At 62.4% G+C, this 14,781-nt stretch overlaps 1 protein-coding gene across 1 annotated transcript in view; it reads left to right on the top strand.

The window, feature by feature from the left end:
* Window positions 1-14,781, top strand: part of DTX1 (deltex E3 ubiquitin ligase 1) — a 34,776-nt gene that overhangs the window by 14,467 nt on the left and 5,528 nt on the right. The window contains exon 3 of the mRNA XM_028527802.2: window positions 3,381-4,059. Coding sequence (XP_028383603.1) covers window positions 3,381-4,059 — 679 coding nt within the window. The remainder of the gene's footprint in view (window positions 1-3,380; window positions 4,060-14,781) is intronic.

Genomic DNA, 14,781 nt, shown 5'->3' on the forward strand with positions numbered 1-14,781 from the left:
CACCTCCCACCCCCACCCTGCTCTGCTCAGTTCAAGACGGCCACACACACAGAGGCAGTTCAGTGAAGCGAGTTGCCCTCCCTTCCCCTCCCACCCAGGGGTCACACCTTCCAGGTAACGCAGCAGGTGGCTGACGGAGGTATTTCAGGCTTGTGGGACCTAAAGACCATCTGTCACAAGTCCTTGTGCTGCAGGCAGGGAAACCGAGGCCCTGGCAGGAGCGCAGCAGCGCTGGGAGCCGAGGCAGGCACAGGGGCTGGGGCCTTCCCTCTAACTCATCCCTCTCGGGCCTGCCCTGGGAGAACACCGCTGTCGGGGGTGGGGGTGGGGCAATCAATACACACGCACTCAATTAAAATGACACATCAGTCAGCAGAATGAGGCTGCCCCAGGCCCGTGGGGAGCTTTTCATAGGATCAGCTGGGAGATTACAGGGGCCCAGGGACCCACCCCTTCCCTGCTTCTCTCCTGTCCACAGCTGCCATGGCTCTGTGCCTCGACTTCCCCACTCTCCAGATCTGGGTGGTTGGCGCAGGGCAGAGAAAGTCCCCAGCCCTTTGGATTCTAAACGCTAACAGAGAGGAAAAGCGGCTTCAGCCCAGGGTGGGGTGGGGACCCAAGTCAGGACCCTGAGCAAGGCGGGGTGGGGTGGGGGGGTATGGTGGCCCCCCCATCTAGCTGCAGATTCCTGGGCCAGGCAGCCCGGGGGGATGCCCATGAACAAAGGAAACTTGGCCGTGAGGGCCTGCCGTGTGCCGGGCACCGTGCTAGGCGCTGGGGTCAGAGCCATGAGCAAAGTGGTCAAGATCCCCGTCTAGCCGGCTGACGGCCTTCGGGGAGGCGACAGGGAGAGGAGAAAGGGTGCAGGTGAAAGCACCGGGCCAGGCAGAGCTGAGGGCCAGGGGGAGAATCAAAGCAGGAGGAGGGGCCGGGCAGGGGAGGAGGGCAGCCGTCCCCATGGCCTGGGAAGGTTTTTCTAAAGAGGTGACATCCGAACAGAGACCTGAAAGAAAGACGGGAAGAAACTGTGAGAACATCCAGGTGTGGCCAGGTCTTATGCCAGGCGAGGGGACAGCAGATGCAGAGGCCCTGAGGCTGGACAGCGCCGGGGGTGCTGGGGGAACAGTGAGAAGGCAGGGGAGGCCGGAGCGCAGTGGGCGAGAGGGGGCGCTCTAGACCATGTGGGTCTTGGTAGGTCATGGCCTCACTTGGGCTTTCACGCCAGTGGGTGGGAACCGTGGGTGCGCTTCGGGTGGGAGAAAGGAGTGATCTGACGTGCTGGACAGGGTCCCTCGGGCTGCCATGCGGGGACCAGACTACAGAGGGCAAGGACGGAGCGGAGACCAGCCGCGAGTCTGCCGCCACAGTCCAGGCGGGGGACATGCAGTGGCTCGGACCCGGGTGGACTCGGTGCAGCGGGGCGAGGACACAGTCAGGTGGGGGTGTATTTGAAGGCAGAGGTGACCGGATTTACCAATAGATTAGACGTGGGGTGTGAGGGAAGAAGTGAAGTCCACGTTTGGGGTGGGCGGGGCCCAGGCCGCTGGAAGGACAGCAATTAACGGAGACTCCAGGCGGGGCAGGTACAGGGTGGGGAGAGCCCGGAGCCGCACCTGGGTAGAGCTACGGTGTTCCAGGTGCCCATCGGGCCGGGCCTCCAGGGGAAGGTGCTGAGGAGGGGACCACCGGGCACAGCGGCCCGGCTGTCAGCAAGGAGGGCGGGGCTGGAGACCACAAACGCTGGAATCCCCGGAGTGAGAGGGTATCTGTCTGGATCGGCCCTGTTGTCCGCCCCAGGAGGAAGGTCCGCTCGTGCCCAGGTCAGCGCTGAGGAGAGCGAGGTTCAGAGGCGCTGGGCCACCTGCTCACAGCCACGGAGCTGGAAGGGCAGGCGGTCCGGGCTGGAGCCGAGGCCTGTCTGCCTCCCAGCCCCGTGCTGGGCGGCTCGCCCCTGCGCCTCCTCCCAGCGGGGTGAGTCGACAATGAGCGTCACCCTCGTTTTCGAGACGGGGCCACTGAGACCCAGGGGGCCCGAGGGACTTGCCCGCGGTCAAGGAGCGGCCAAGTGCGCCATTTCGCCGCAGGTGTGCCAGGTGAACCCAGGCAAGGAACCTCTCTGTGCTGGCCCCGGCATGGAGCGGGCCAGAGGCTCCGACAGGCGGGCCAGGCTCTGGTGCCCGGACGTCCGGTTATCTCTGCTAAACCCGGGGTCCCATGGAGCCCGCTCTCGGGGGGCCCCACAGAGCTCTGGGAGTCCCGGAGTGGTGGCTGGCAGCCATGCCCCAGCGCCCTCATTTTTCAAATGGGGGCCTGAATACCCACCTGGCTGGGTTGTCCTGTGCTTACCACATTCTTTCTGGATGAGCACTCGGCACGGAGTCCTCCAAACAGCAGACGGTGGGCAGACATTTGTGCAAGGAAGGGGCAGTGAGTCAGCGGGTGGATGACAAAGCAGATCAGTGGACGAAGGACGGGACGTGTGCAGGGACAGCTACACAAAGGCACGGGGGGAGGGGGGAGAAGAATGGAGTCCCAAGTGCGTCAGTGTCTGAACTGGTGAATTCAGCCCCGTGTCCCACAAACACCTGTGGAGCACCGACTGGGTGTGGGTGCTGGGGACTCAGCAGCGACGGAAGCAAAGTCCCTGCTTTGTGGCGGTGACTTTCTAGTGAGAGGAGACAGAAAACAGGATAAACAGGTAACACAGAAAGTATGCCCGATGGAGGAAGTGGAGGAGAAGAGAGAGGGGAAGGAAAAGGTGGATGGGGTGCAGGCTTCAAGATAGGGTGGTCAGCATGGAAGGGATGGCCGAGTGCGTGGGGGAAGGGGCGAGAAGGAGCAGGAACAAACGCAGGCGTGGGTGGGAGCGGAGAGGCCTCGGGGCACAGGTGACCAGACTGAGGAGAGAATTACCAGACACCCCGAGGAGTACAGGAATGTGTGGACTAGGGCGTGGATCAATGAATGAGCCAATGAGAGAATTGTGCCAGGAGTGAGTGAGCTGATGAGGGTGGGCCTGCCTGCACCCACGAGTGTGTGTGGATCTCTGTCCCCACCCCCAGGTGCTGACTCTGCTTGCCCACCTGGCCTGAACAGCCCCAACATCCCCTGCCCCCTCCTTCCCCCCTGGCCCCGGGGTGGGTTCCGTGATCACCCCAAGTTCAGAGCCTGTCTTGACTGTGAGAGGTGCAGGAGCTGGCCCGTCCTGCTGCCCCTCCCCCTGCCACGCCTTGTCGTCTCGATACTGGCTTTGTTAACCCTCCCTCCGACCTCGCCCTGGCACTGCTGTCACCACAAGCCCTCTGGGCTGACCCTCCCCCCCCCCCCGCCCCCCGCGGCCCCTCTCGCTCGGTTCTGACTCCTCCCCGTTGTGAGCACAGGTACCATGCGGCCCGTGCGGCGCAACTTCTACGACCCGTCGTCGGCGCCGGGCAAGGGCATCGTGTGGGAGTGGGAGAACGACGGCGGCGCCTGGACGGCCTACGACATGGACATCTGCATCACCATCCAGAACGCCTACGAGAAGCAGCACCCGTGGCTCGACCTCTCCTCGCTGGGCTTCTGCTACCTCATCTACTTCAACAGCATGTCGCAGATGAACCGCCAGACGCGCCGGCGCCGCCGCCTGCGCCGCCGCCTGGACCTCGCCTACCCGCTCACCGTCGGCTCCATCCCCAAGTCGCAGTCGTGGCCCGTGGGCGCGAGCTCCGGCCAGCCCTGCTCCTGCCAGCAGTGCCTGCTGGTCAACAGCACGCGCGCCGCCTCCAACGCCATCCTGGCCTCGCAGCGCCGCAAGGCGCCCCCTGCCGCCCCGCCGCCCCTGCCGCCCCCTGGAGGGCCACCTGGAACTCATGCCGTGCGCCCCAGCGCCACCTTCGCAGGCACTGCGCTCTGGGCCGCGCCCGCCGCCTGCCCCACGGAACCAGCGCAGCCCCCCGGGGCACCCCCTCGGAGCCCGAGCGCCCTCAGCGGTGCGCCCGCCCCGGGCCAGAACAACCTCAACCGGCCGGGACCCCAGCGCGCCACCAGCGTGAGTGCACGTGCCTCCATCCCGCCTGGGTAAGAGGGGCCCCTGGCGCGGGGTGGCTGCCCAACAGGGCGGGGGGCGGGGGGCAAAGCGTCACGATCGTAATAATCAGCACAAGCAGTATCCCGAATCCGTTAAGCATGCACTTGGCGTCCAGAGCGCTAACTAAGCACCTTGACGTGTTCCCACTCGTTTATGTCCATGCAGGCGGAGCCTGTAAGGTAGGTGCTCCCATCCGCCCCAATTCACAGTGAGGATGCCCATGGGGGACCGTTCAGAACTTCCCAAGACCGTTCCATTCACAAGGGGTGGGGTTGTAGCAACAGGAAATGTGGGTGTGTATTCCACGTTTATTTGCTGACGTTATCTGAACCATCTCGTTTATTGCTGCAAAGAATTCTGTCATGCCCCAGGTACCGCTGGGGAGGCCGAGGCGGGGGGGAGGGGGCACCTTCCCGGAGTCACGGGTGGGGGGGCGGGGAGCAGGGATGGAAACTCGGGGCTCCAGCATCTGTGCTGAGTTGTCTCCGAATTTCTGGAGGGTTTCCGGCCCCGCCCCAGGGCATGCCCACCTCACGCAGGGGCTCCAGCAAGCACCGGACGCCTGTCCAACATATTTCCCCTGTACGCTGCACCTGCATTGTCACCACTGCTTTGGGCTAATTCTGAGGATTTCAAATGGGGCTCCAGGGACCCTGGGGGTGACCTGAGATAGTGGCAGGAGACGCTGGTGGATAAGGAGAGGTCGGCCCCTTTGCTCTTTTTTTTTTTTAAATTTTTTATTTTTTAGAGAGGGAAGGGAGGGAGAAAGAGAGAGAGAGAGAGAAACATCAATGTGCGGTTGCTGGGGGTCATGGCCTGCAACCCAGGCATGTACCCTGACTGGGTATCGAACCTATGACACTTTGGTTCGCAGCCCAACCCTTTGCTCTTGTTTTAACCAGAATGGCCCTTTCCGGAAACTCTTCTATGTATTGGCAGGATTTCCCAGTGGGATTTCGTGGAGGAAGGGAACCCGGGTCCTACCAAGGTTGGAAATCCCTGGGTTAAGGCATCTAAGGCCCAGGACAGGGACCCCGTGAGCCTATCAGCTGCTTACCTGGGCTCGGTCCGTGTCAGCAAAGGACCAGGCCTTGAGGGAGTGGGGATGGGAGGGAGAAGCAAAGACCTTGACCTTGGGACAGCCCAGAAGGGAAAAGGCCAGGTGGAGTATGCAGATCATGATGCCCAAGAGGCACCAGACGCCAGCTCTGCTTGTAGGGCTATGGCATGGCCCAGGGGACCGATGGTGATGACCTCAGACAGTCTCTGAGGTCACCCCAGGCAGGCGTCCCCTTTCACCAAGGGAAACTGAGGCCTTGGGAAGGGAAGGGACCCTCGAACAGGGCGCCTCCTCTCCCTAAGTGGGGAGTCCACTCAGGCTCACATCCCTTCTCGGCCGCTGCGGAGCTGTGAGAGCTGGGGCAGGCCCCTCCCCTTCATCGAGCCTCAGTCCCACCACCTGTCCAATGGGAGCAGGAGTCCACAGCCCGTGGCGACGCCGTGTCCCCGAACACAGCAGTCCACGGGCCGCCACTGTGCCGCGGTGACCGTTAGGACTGTTTTTGTTATCCGGGAGGAAGGCTGGTACGGGGACAGGGGTGCTGTAACTTTCCACGGGAAGATCAGCAGCCGCCACCTGCCGCCCCCGCCCCTCCCTTCCGCTGCGGGCCCCTCCTCTCGGACAGGCCTGCTGTCAACAGAGTGGAGACCTCGGGGGGCCAGGGAGGGCCTGGGGGGTCCGCGTGGGCCTGGTCGGCAGCAACCTGGCTCTGGCCCCAGGGCGAAGAGGGAGGGGTGCAGGGCCCCAGAATAATGGGAAGCCTGGGACAGCTGGCCGGACGGGTGTGGAGGGGCAGAGCAGGGACAGCTCCAGGGACCTCCGCAGCCAGAACCGGGGCAGCTTCTCTTTGTAGCTGCACTGGGGGACCGTGCTGTGGGCGATGAAGGCAGGAGGTCGTGACCGGACTTTTCTCGGAACGGGGTGGACTCTCGTGGCGTAGAAAATACCCGTCCGTGTCATTGTGGTAACGGTGATGCTCCTTCCGTGAACCCTGTGCCGAGTTTCCACCGGTTCAGAGGGTTGCCGGGTGAAATGAATGTCCTAGTCACTGCAGAAATTCCTGAAAGCCACTCAGCTTTTATTTGTCAACATTAACCCCCCAGATAGGTACCGTGGGTGCAGGGCGAACAGGAAGAACGGGGTGCAGGCCTGTGGGGAGACAGACACACGGAGCAAGCGGGTGAGGAAATGAACACAGTCCCTGGAGAAGGGGGCAGGCGTGGCCGGGAGGGAACAGGCAGTCCCCAGCAGACCCCGGTGAGGGGGCGTGGGATCTGGAGAAAGGCCCCTCCAGGCCGAGGGGACGGTGGTGCGCACAGCTTCAGCGGGGCTCACGGGGCCTGGCACGTTTGGGGAAGGGCCCGAGGGGTGAGGGGGGCTGGCAGGTGACAAGGGAAGGGCACCCCAGGCAGGGGCACTGCATGCACAAAGGGTGGCGGCAGCAGGAATGACCCCAGCAGGCTCTGGACACCGCCGCACAGGGGTGGAGCTTCCCCGCTGGGGCAGTAGGAGCTGAGGTTTTTCCCAGATAGAGCCGCAGAGCTGGAGTGTTGGGGGGCAGCGGGGGAGCCCGGGGCTGCTGCAGAGTGTGCTGGAGCTCAGAAGGCTGTGGGCAGAAGAAAGACGGTTCCCTGGGGGTGCTGGTCGTTAAACACGTCCCCTCTGACATGGCAGAGCTCCGTTCTCCCCAGCCCTGGGACATCCCACCCCCCCACCCGCCCTGTCTGTATCGTTCCCTTCCCCCTCCCCCCGGCGCTGTTTCTGACCCTCTCAGAGGCCAGACTTTGCCCCGGAAAGGGGCAGTAGGGATCTACAGGGGCACCCTCATCTTCTCTAAGCCATGCAGCCCCAACCCCGTGTCACCTCTGCCCCTCTGACCTGCCCTCCCAGCCAGACAAGGCTGTCTTGAGGTCCCCCAATCCTCATGTCCAAGGAACACCAGCTAGAAATACCTGTGGCTCAGAGCAGGGGGTGGGCGCAGGGCCCACAAAGTCTGCTACCGAGTGAGAGGAAGGGGAGGAGGGCAGGATGGGGCTGGCAGACCCTGGCTCCTTCCTGCTGAAGCTTCCCGTTGCCAAGGCGGCAGAGGCCCAGGTGCAGGGGCTTGCGGTGGGGTCCCTGAGGAGGAGCAGCCAGGCCGGTCCCTAGCACCAGCCCCCCTCACCATGTTCCCAGCCCTCACAGCCCCTCCCACAGTCTGCGCCTCAGTGAGTTCGGTGTCCAGATTTCCTCTCTGTGAGGACACCAGCCCTGTGGGTCAGGGCCCGGCCCAGTGACCTCACTGTCATCGCTTCGCAAAGACCCTGCCCCTGAAGGGTCCTGGGGCTGGGCGTCAGGAATCCGACGAGATGACTCACGGGGTGGGGGGGGGGGCAGGCAGAGGCTCTGCACCACCCTTCGCAGCCGACTCTGGGCCTCTCCCAGTGGGTGTCTCTCTGTGGCTCCCCGTGTCCGCCTGTCTGTCCGTCTGTGGCCTCTTTTCTCCCACCTTTTCCTTCTCAGCTCCCTCTCCCTTCCCCTGCGGCCGGCTCTCCACCCTCCCTCCCTCCCATGTGGGACTCAAACAGACCTGGGGTCCAGTCCCATGTTGATCCTTTCCTGGCTGGGTGGCCTCCGGCCAGCAGCTCTCCCTCCCCAGCCTCAGTTTCCCCATCTGCCAAATGGGGGGAAACCACCACCACTCCCAAGCGCATTTAAACTTGCTGCGCGTGGTCAGCATGGAAGGGCTCTGCCTCCATCCTCATGTCCCGTCCTCAGCTCCGCCCTGGGTGGGCAACAGTGTGGAGGCCCGGGGGGGGCCCCCCGACTTGCCCGAGGCCACCCAACCAGTGGGGGCGGCGTGTCTTCATGGCCGGGGGTTTTTTCCACTCGACCCCGGGACGGGGCGGGCAGCCAGCTGGCAGCCCGGGCCTGGGGGACACGCAGGGGTGGGGACGGTCCGCCCTGTCTCCTGAGAGGGCAGCGTCCAGCGCTTTGGAACACAGCTGCGGGGCAGACTCAGACTTTCCGACCCACGTGGTGGGGGGTGGGAGGGGCGGGCTCCGGCCCGGCTCCCTGGGCTGAGCGCTCTGTCGTCCCAGCCTCCGTTTCGTGGCTTTGACCTACATCCCTGCCCTTAATTCCCACAGAAGCCCAAGGGTGCAGGTCCTGCTGTCCCTACTTTTCACATGAGGAAACTGAGGCTCCCCAAGTCTGGGGCTCGCTCAAGGTCACTCTGCTTCAAAACCCCCATCAGCCAGGATATTAGGGTGCCCCCCCACCCCCTGCCTGCCCACTCAAGTTTCAAGCCATAGTCCCGCAGGTAGCCCTCCAAGCCCCGATTCCACAGGTTTCAGGGACCCCGGAGGAGAGGGTTAGGCCTGCAGAAGCTGAGCTCGGGCCCTGCTTCAGCCTCTCCTCTTGCTGTGTGACCCCGGCGGAACTCAGCACCCTCTCTGGTCCTCAGCTGTTGCACCTGTGAAGGGGGCTGGCAACTCAGGCCATTGTCCAGCTTGAGGCCAGACGCCAACGTGGCCGCATTTTCAGGTGTGCGCCCTTCACCTCCGACCCACGGCAGTGGGAGAACGGCGCGTCCCTCTTCCCACCCGAGCAGATGTGTGTGACGTCTCCAGCCTCGTCCGCACCGTGGAGATGCCGTTCTGAGTTTCATAGCTCTGGTCCGCAGCGAGCCCGAGAACCTCTTCCCGCTTCCTGGGCGCCAGGGGTCCCTTCTTTCGTCAACGGCCTGTGTATTTCTTTTGCTTGCCCCTCTCCCGGGCTGTGTGTGGCTTCCTTGCTGGTCCGCCAACGCTCCTTCTGCCCGAAAGGTGGTGGCCCTTTCTCTGTCACCTCTTCCCCAGTGTGCCATTTCTTTCTGCCTTCTTTCTACCCTGTGTTCATCTGTTTCTTAACTGATCTGTGTATACTGAGTAACTGCTGTGTGCCAGGGGCTCCCCGGGGCCCTGGAGGAAGAACGTTGAACAACACAGACCGTGCCTGCCCCACCCTGGAGATCACCTTCTTGTGAGAGACAAACAACAGACAAAATAAATTCCGGAGCATGGGAGAGAGCAGTAACTGCTGCAGGGTAAGAAAGAAGAGATGCGATTTTAAGTCGAGAGGTCAGAAGGGGCTGCACTGAGGAGGTAACATCTGAGCGAAGATGGAAGGGGGTTTAGGAGCAGTCCACCCGTAGAACCGGGGTGCGAGTTCCAGACAGCGAGCAGCCTGTGCAAAGGCCCTGCGGCAGAAGTGCAGCTGGTCTGTCAGAGGAGGCCCGTGTGGCTGCAGAGGCCGCAGGGGGTGAGCCGCGGGCGAGGAGGTCAGAGATGAAGTGGGGCCAGTCCTCTGGGGCCCCGAGGGCCGCGTGGAGGGCTTTGGCTTTTTCTTGTGCGTGAGATGGCAGCCAGCAGAGTTGTGAGCGGGAGAGAGGCTGGCGTGCCTTTGTTGTGACAGGGTCGCCCTGGATGTTGAGAACAGCCTGCAGGTGGGGCTGGGGAAGGAGGCAGGAGCCCGGTGGGGAGGTGGGCTTTGATGTGGTAGGTGTGCTTGAGTGTTTTCCTTCCTTTTTTTTTTTTTAATTTCTAGCACTGATTTTACGTTTTTACTTAAAAGTCCACATTCTGTTTCTGCAGTTCTTTAATAGCTGTTAACATCGAAACGCTTCAAAAAAAAATGTACTGAAAAGCACAACATGAAAAGTCCCACCCTCCCCGTGTCCCCACCTGGCCTCTGGCCTGCCCGCCCCCCCCCCCCCTTTTCCTGGCCGCGCACCGTTGTGCAGTGGCTGGGACTCTGCCTCACGGCTGTTTCCCCACCGCCTCATCACAAGGTCAAACCAAACATCCCCGCCCCATACCACAGACCTGAAGCACTTCCTGCCCCGCTCCCTGGGAGGCCAAACCACATGGCCCGTCTGCGCACGCCGCCCCAGGCCGTGGGAACCTGCCAGCCCGCTCCTCCCCGCCCGCCCCACCCTGCCCCAGCCCTGCGGGACTCCCCGCCCCCACCCAGAGTTCTGCACTGGGTGCACACACGCAGACCAAGAGGGTGGGGGAGAGTGATGCTGAGCTCCCGGGCCTCTGGGTAAATCTGACCCCCTGGTGGCAAACCACCCCTCAAAATGTCTCCTTAGGGGACATTTGTACCCTTTCATCCCCACAAGTGGACTTGGGTGGGGAGGGCAAGGGTGAGAGGTCCTACTGGACAGGGGAAGTGGAGGCCCGCAGGAGTTCCACGGCGCGCCCAGGCAGACAGGGTGCTGAGCGAGCGCGGGGGCAGGGCCTCCAGGCAGCAGCCGTCGGCAGCCTGTGTGTTTGCTGGGCCCACGGGGCACCTGGTCTTCCCAGAGCTGGCCGTGGTGTCCTCGGGCTTCTGGGCTCTGCAGAGGATGTAGGGGTAGGGACCTGGCTGGCCCCAGAGCTGTGGAGGGCAGGGGTTCGGGTGCAGGTGGGGCGGGCACGGAAAGGGCACAGGGGCCAGAAGCAGCCCCTCGGAGCACAGGAGCCCCTCGCTGAGCTTCCTTCTCCCCACGACACGGCACTCTCACTGCTGCCCCCACTCACCAACTGGGACCCCAGTGACCGAGGCCTGAGCCCCCCTGGGCCTCCCGAGGGGCCCCTGGGTAGGTGCCAGGTGTCCGGAGGGCTCCTGAAGCCAGTCAGGGGACCTGGAAACCATCACCAGAGACGGGGCACGCCTAGGGCACGCCTGGGGCCTGCAGAGCGTGGGGGACGGGGCGGCCAGCCGAGTAGGTGGGGACGGAAACTCAGCTGCCCTAAAGGGAGTGTCAGTTGTGGCTTCCTGCTCTCCGGGGGCCCCAAGCCACCTTGACGCCTGGGGCAGAGAGGGGCAGCCAGAGTGGCCAGATGGGACCCCCGCGCAGCCTGCTCAGGGCCGACCCAGCACCAGGGGCCACCTGTCGGGCACAGGGGTCTCGGAGGGCTGGCTCTTTTCCAGATGGCCCCACAGATCAGCCTGGTGGGGTCACCCTGGCCACTGACTCAGAAACTCCAAGACCCGGCTGGAGCCAGCTGGGTGCCTTAGTAAAGTCCGCTTTCCCTCTCTGGGCCTCAGTCCCATCATCTGCCAAATCAACAAGGAGCAGCTTTCAGCTCCTGCGCCGTCTCTGCTTAAACGGTGGCGACCTCCTGGAGCACAGTGCCCAGCGGGATTCTGACGTCGCGTTCTGGCTTAGTGGCAAGGAGTGCGGGGATTGATTGGTGATGCCTGCCATGGATGCTGTGTAGGCTGTAGTGCTGTGCCGGTCACATATTTGCCATCCCCGCTCTAGTCTTGCATCCGGGGGAGCATTTGGCATTACAGCTGCTGCTTCCAAAGATACCAGACCTCCTCTCGTGAGGCCACCGAGCACCATTTTCTTATTTGCCTCCCCTCCCCCCTTCAGCACGTACTGAGAAACCACGTGCACCGAGTTTCCTCCTCCATCCGAGGGTCACAGGGCTGGGTCAGAGAGGTTTCTAGAAGCTCACAGTTTGGCGGAAGAGACAGGCGTGGAACCACGCGATGAGAAAGCAAGACCAAAAAAATGCCCGAGTCCTCAAAACAAGATAAGCACAGTCCCTTGGGGATTAAAAGGAGGAGTGGATATGAATTGGTTCGAGGTACACAGGCAAAGGCCCCCTGGAGACAGTGACCTTTGAACCTCTCGTCAGAGGGCAGCTGGGACATGTCTGGCTCCCCCAAACCCATGGAGTTCCTGCCTCCCACCGGATGGGGAGCACTTCTGGGGATTTCTTAGAGACGTTTGCCTGGGCTGCTCCCCCAGGACGCCTCGTAGCGCCCTCACTGAGGACGGGTGTCGGCAGAGAGCCCCCAGGGACCGGCAGCTGCAGAGGGTGCTTCCCTGGGGCTCCTCGAGGTTCCCTGCAAATGTGCGCAAGGCGTGCGAGGGGACGGGGTGCCCGAGCCCTGCACGCGGGTCCTCCACTGGGCTCCTCCCCGCAAAACCTGGGTTCCCACATTCCTTCGCCCACCAGGTGTTTACGGACCTCTCCTGTGCGCCAGGTGCCAGCGCCGATGCTGGGTGGCCAGGAGGAGGTGAGACAGGGTGGCAGAGACCGGACTGAGCCTCTGGGGGTGGGGGGAGCCTTTGGGGGAGAAGGCACAGCACGTGCAAAGGTCTTGAGGGGGGACCATGCTCAGAGCGTTCGAGCAGCAGCCAGTGTGTCTGGAGTGGCATGGTGGAGGGTGTGGGAGTTGAGGTCACGGAGGTAGGGAGGGCCTGGTCATGCCAAAGACTTCACGATACCCGGTCGTGGTTACTTAGTGCTGTGACAAAATAACAAAGTGAAGGGCGAAGACAGGCATCTCTAGAGTGACGTGGGAGGGAGGGTCGCTGATCAGAAGACGGTGGGGCAGAAGCCTGTGTTAAGTGAGGGAGCAAGACCTGAGAATACCTGGGGAGGAGGAGCACAGCGGGAGGGGGATCGGCAAGTGCAAAGGCCCTGGGGTGGAAATGCGCCTTCATGTTTGAAGGGCAGCAGGGAGACGGAGGAAACTGGGGTGGAGGGATGAGGGGTGAGCATGGGGGAAACAGAAGTCCATGGGTAGGCACTGGCTGTATTAGGTAGGGTAAGGAGGTTGGATTTACTCTGGGCAAGGCAGGAGCCACAGGGGATCGGGGGCAAAGGGCAAACAGGATCGGGCGGGGTGGGAGAGGCAGCAGGAAGACCAGCTTGGCGGTGGGACCCCTCTCTGCCCTGGCGTGGCCAGGCCGGGCTTCCGTCAGAGCAGATGTCCAGGGGGCTCGGAGGACTGTGTTTGACCCTTCGCCAGGCTGGGCCCCAAGAGGGTGGAGCAGAGAGAGAGAAGGCCAGCCCCCCTTCCGGGGGACCCGCGGGCAGCATCCTCTTGTCCAGGGCAGGAGGATGTTCTCACTGCCTCGAGGAAGCGGCGCATCCCACATCAAAAGGGGGCCCAGGTGGCTCTCACGCTCAGGCGCCGTGGGAACACTGCTGCCCTGGGTTCTCGCGGGGGGCCTGCAGATTGAGAGGGGCTGGGGGCCACCCGGGACTGTCCCCCAGCTCACTGAGAAGTAAATAAAAAGCAGCCCCACCGCCATGCCCCACTCACAATCCTCTTCCCAGGAGCAGGGCTGCCTTTTGTAACCCAGGGCTCTGGTTTTTAGGGAGTGCCAGAAACTCTAAGGCACCCGAGACCTAAAGCCTTCCCCTTTGGGGCTCCCCTTCCCCACCCTGCTGCCTAACTCCCAGGCCAAAGGCTCAGCAGGACCAGGGGCATGAGCTGGACCAGACTCTGGGCATTCTGCAGACCTGGGGCAGCACTCTGTCACTGATTGGTAGAGGCTGCCTAAAGCACTGTGCTGGAGATTCTGCTCAGCTTGAGAGTGTGCTGCGATCCACTAGTGATGTCTGCCACAGGCAGAGCCCAGATATGGGATTACACATGCTAAATAGTTCTCTTTCCACCCGTGTTACAGAGAGCCCTGGAGAGAAGCAGGGGTGTTTTTTTTCATGAGACAAAAGGGAAGGAGGAGGGTGGGGAGACCTAGAGATGTTGGCAGTAGTCTCCCATAGAAGCATTCGGAAGGACAGGCCAGGGAAGAGGGTAAGCTTGAGGTGCATGCCTCTCTGCTTTCCTATAACCTTATGGGGAGACATAGAAATAGGGTGGGGTGGTGACGCCCCCAGGAAGGCCCTGGAGGATCATAACAGACCCTGAGAAGACTCGGAGGGATGCCCCGGCCCGTCTCTGGGGCTCCAGCAGGCTGCAGGGCGGGGAACATTTAAGACTCTCCGCCCTGCACCAAAGTGAGCTTCGCATGCTTTCACTCACTGAACCCTCACAAGACTCTATCCTCATTACAGATGGGGAAACTGAGGCACGGCACCTTCCCCCCCACACACACACACCTCAACTGACCAGACCCTGGGGCCCCAAGGTGCCAGCCCTCCCACTGCACCTCCCTTAGGAGCTGTGCCCTGTGACGCCAGGTCACTGAAGTGTCCGGGGACCCTGACGTGTGCTCCAGACACGACCCTCAGAGGGGCGAGGCCGACCCCGATGAAGCCTGTGTGTATTGGCCGAGCAGCCGGAGCCGAGGGGGTGTGTGCTGGGTGTGTGTGTGTCTTACCGTGTGTGTGATTCTATGTAAAGGGTGGGCCTCCCAGCTGAACATCTGTGTGTCATGGTGGGGGACTGTGGGTCACAGCACACCTGCCCAAGTCCCCATGTGCAGGTGGCAGGGTCCCCTTACAGGCTGCACAGTTCAAGATGCTTGCGAGGACCGAGGTGCATTTCCCCTGAATTTGCCGTCTGTTCTTTCTCGGCGATGTGAGTTTGGGAGGCGGCCCCGGCCGGAGGTGTGCGGCTCTGCACCAGCCAGCGACCTTCGCCGACCAAGTGTCCTCGCAGCGTGTGCACACATGTGTCCTAGCTCTGGTGTGTGGTGTGCTCCCTGGGGGGGTATGTGTGTGTGCTTGTGTGGTATTCCTCATGCAGAAGTGTGTGTGTCCAAATCACAGGGCGAGTTTCCTGACATTTTTCATGTGCATCTTTGCACATACCCATGCCTGTCATGTATTCCCTGGTGTGTGTGTGCATGCAGACATTGTGTGGCATATTCCCCAAGGATCTGTGTGCCTGTGTCTGTATTTGTGTGGGGGGAGGGGTCTCCATGGAGAGTGTGTTT

Source organism: Phyllostomus discolor, chromosome 13 (genome assembly GCF_004126475.2).
Source record: "Phyllostomus discolor isolate MPI-MPIP mPhyDis1 chromosome 13, mPhyDis1.pri.v3, whole genome shotgun sequence".
Lineage (NCBI taxonomy): Eukaryota > Metazoa > Chordata > Mammalia > Chiroptera > Phyllostomidae > Phyllostomus > Phyllostomus discolor.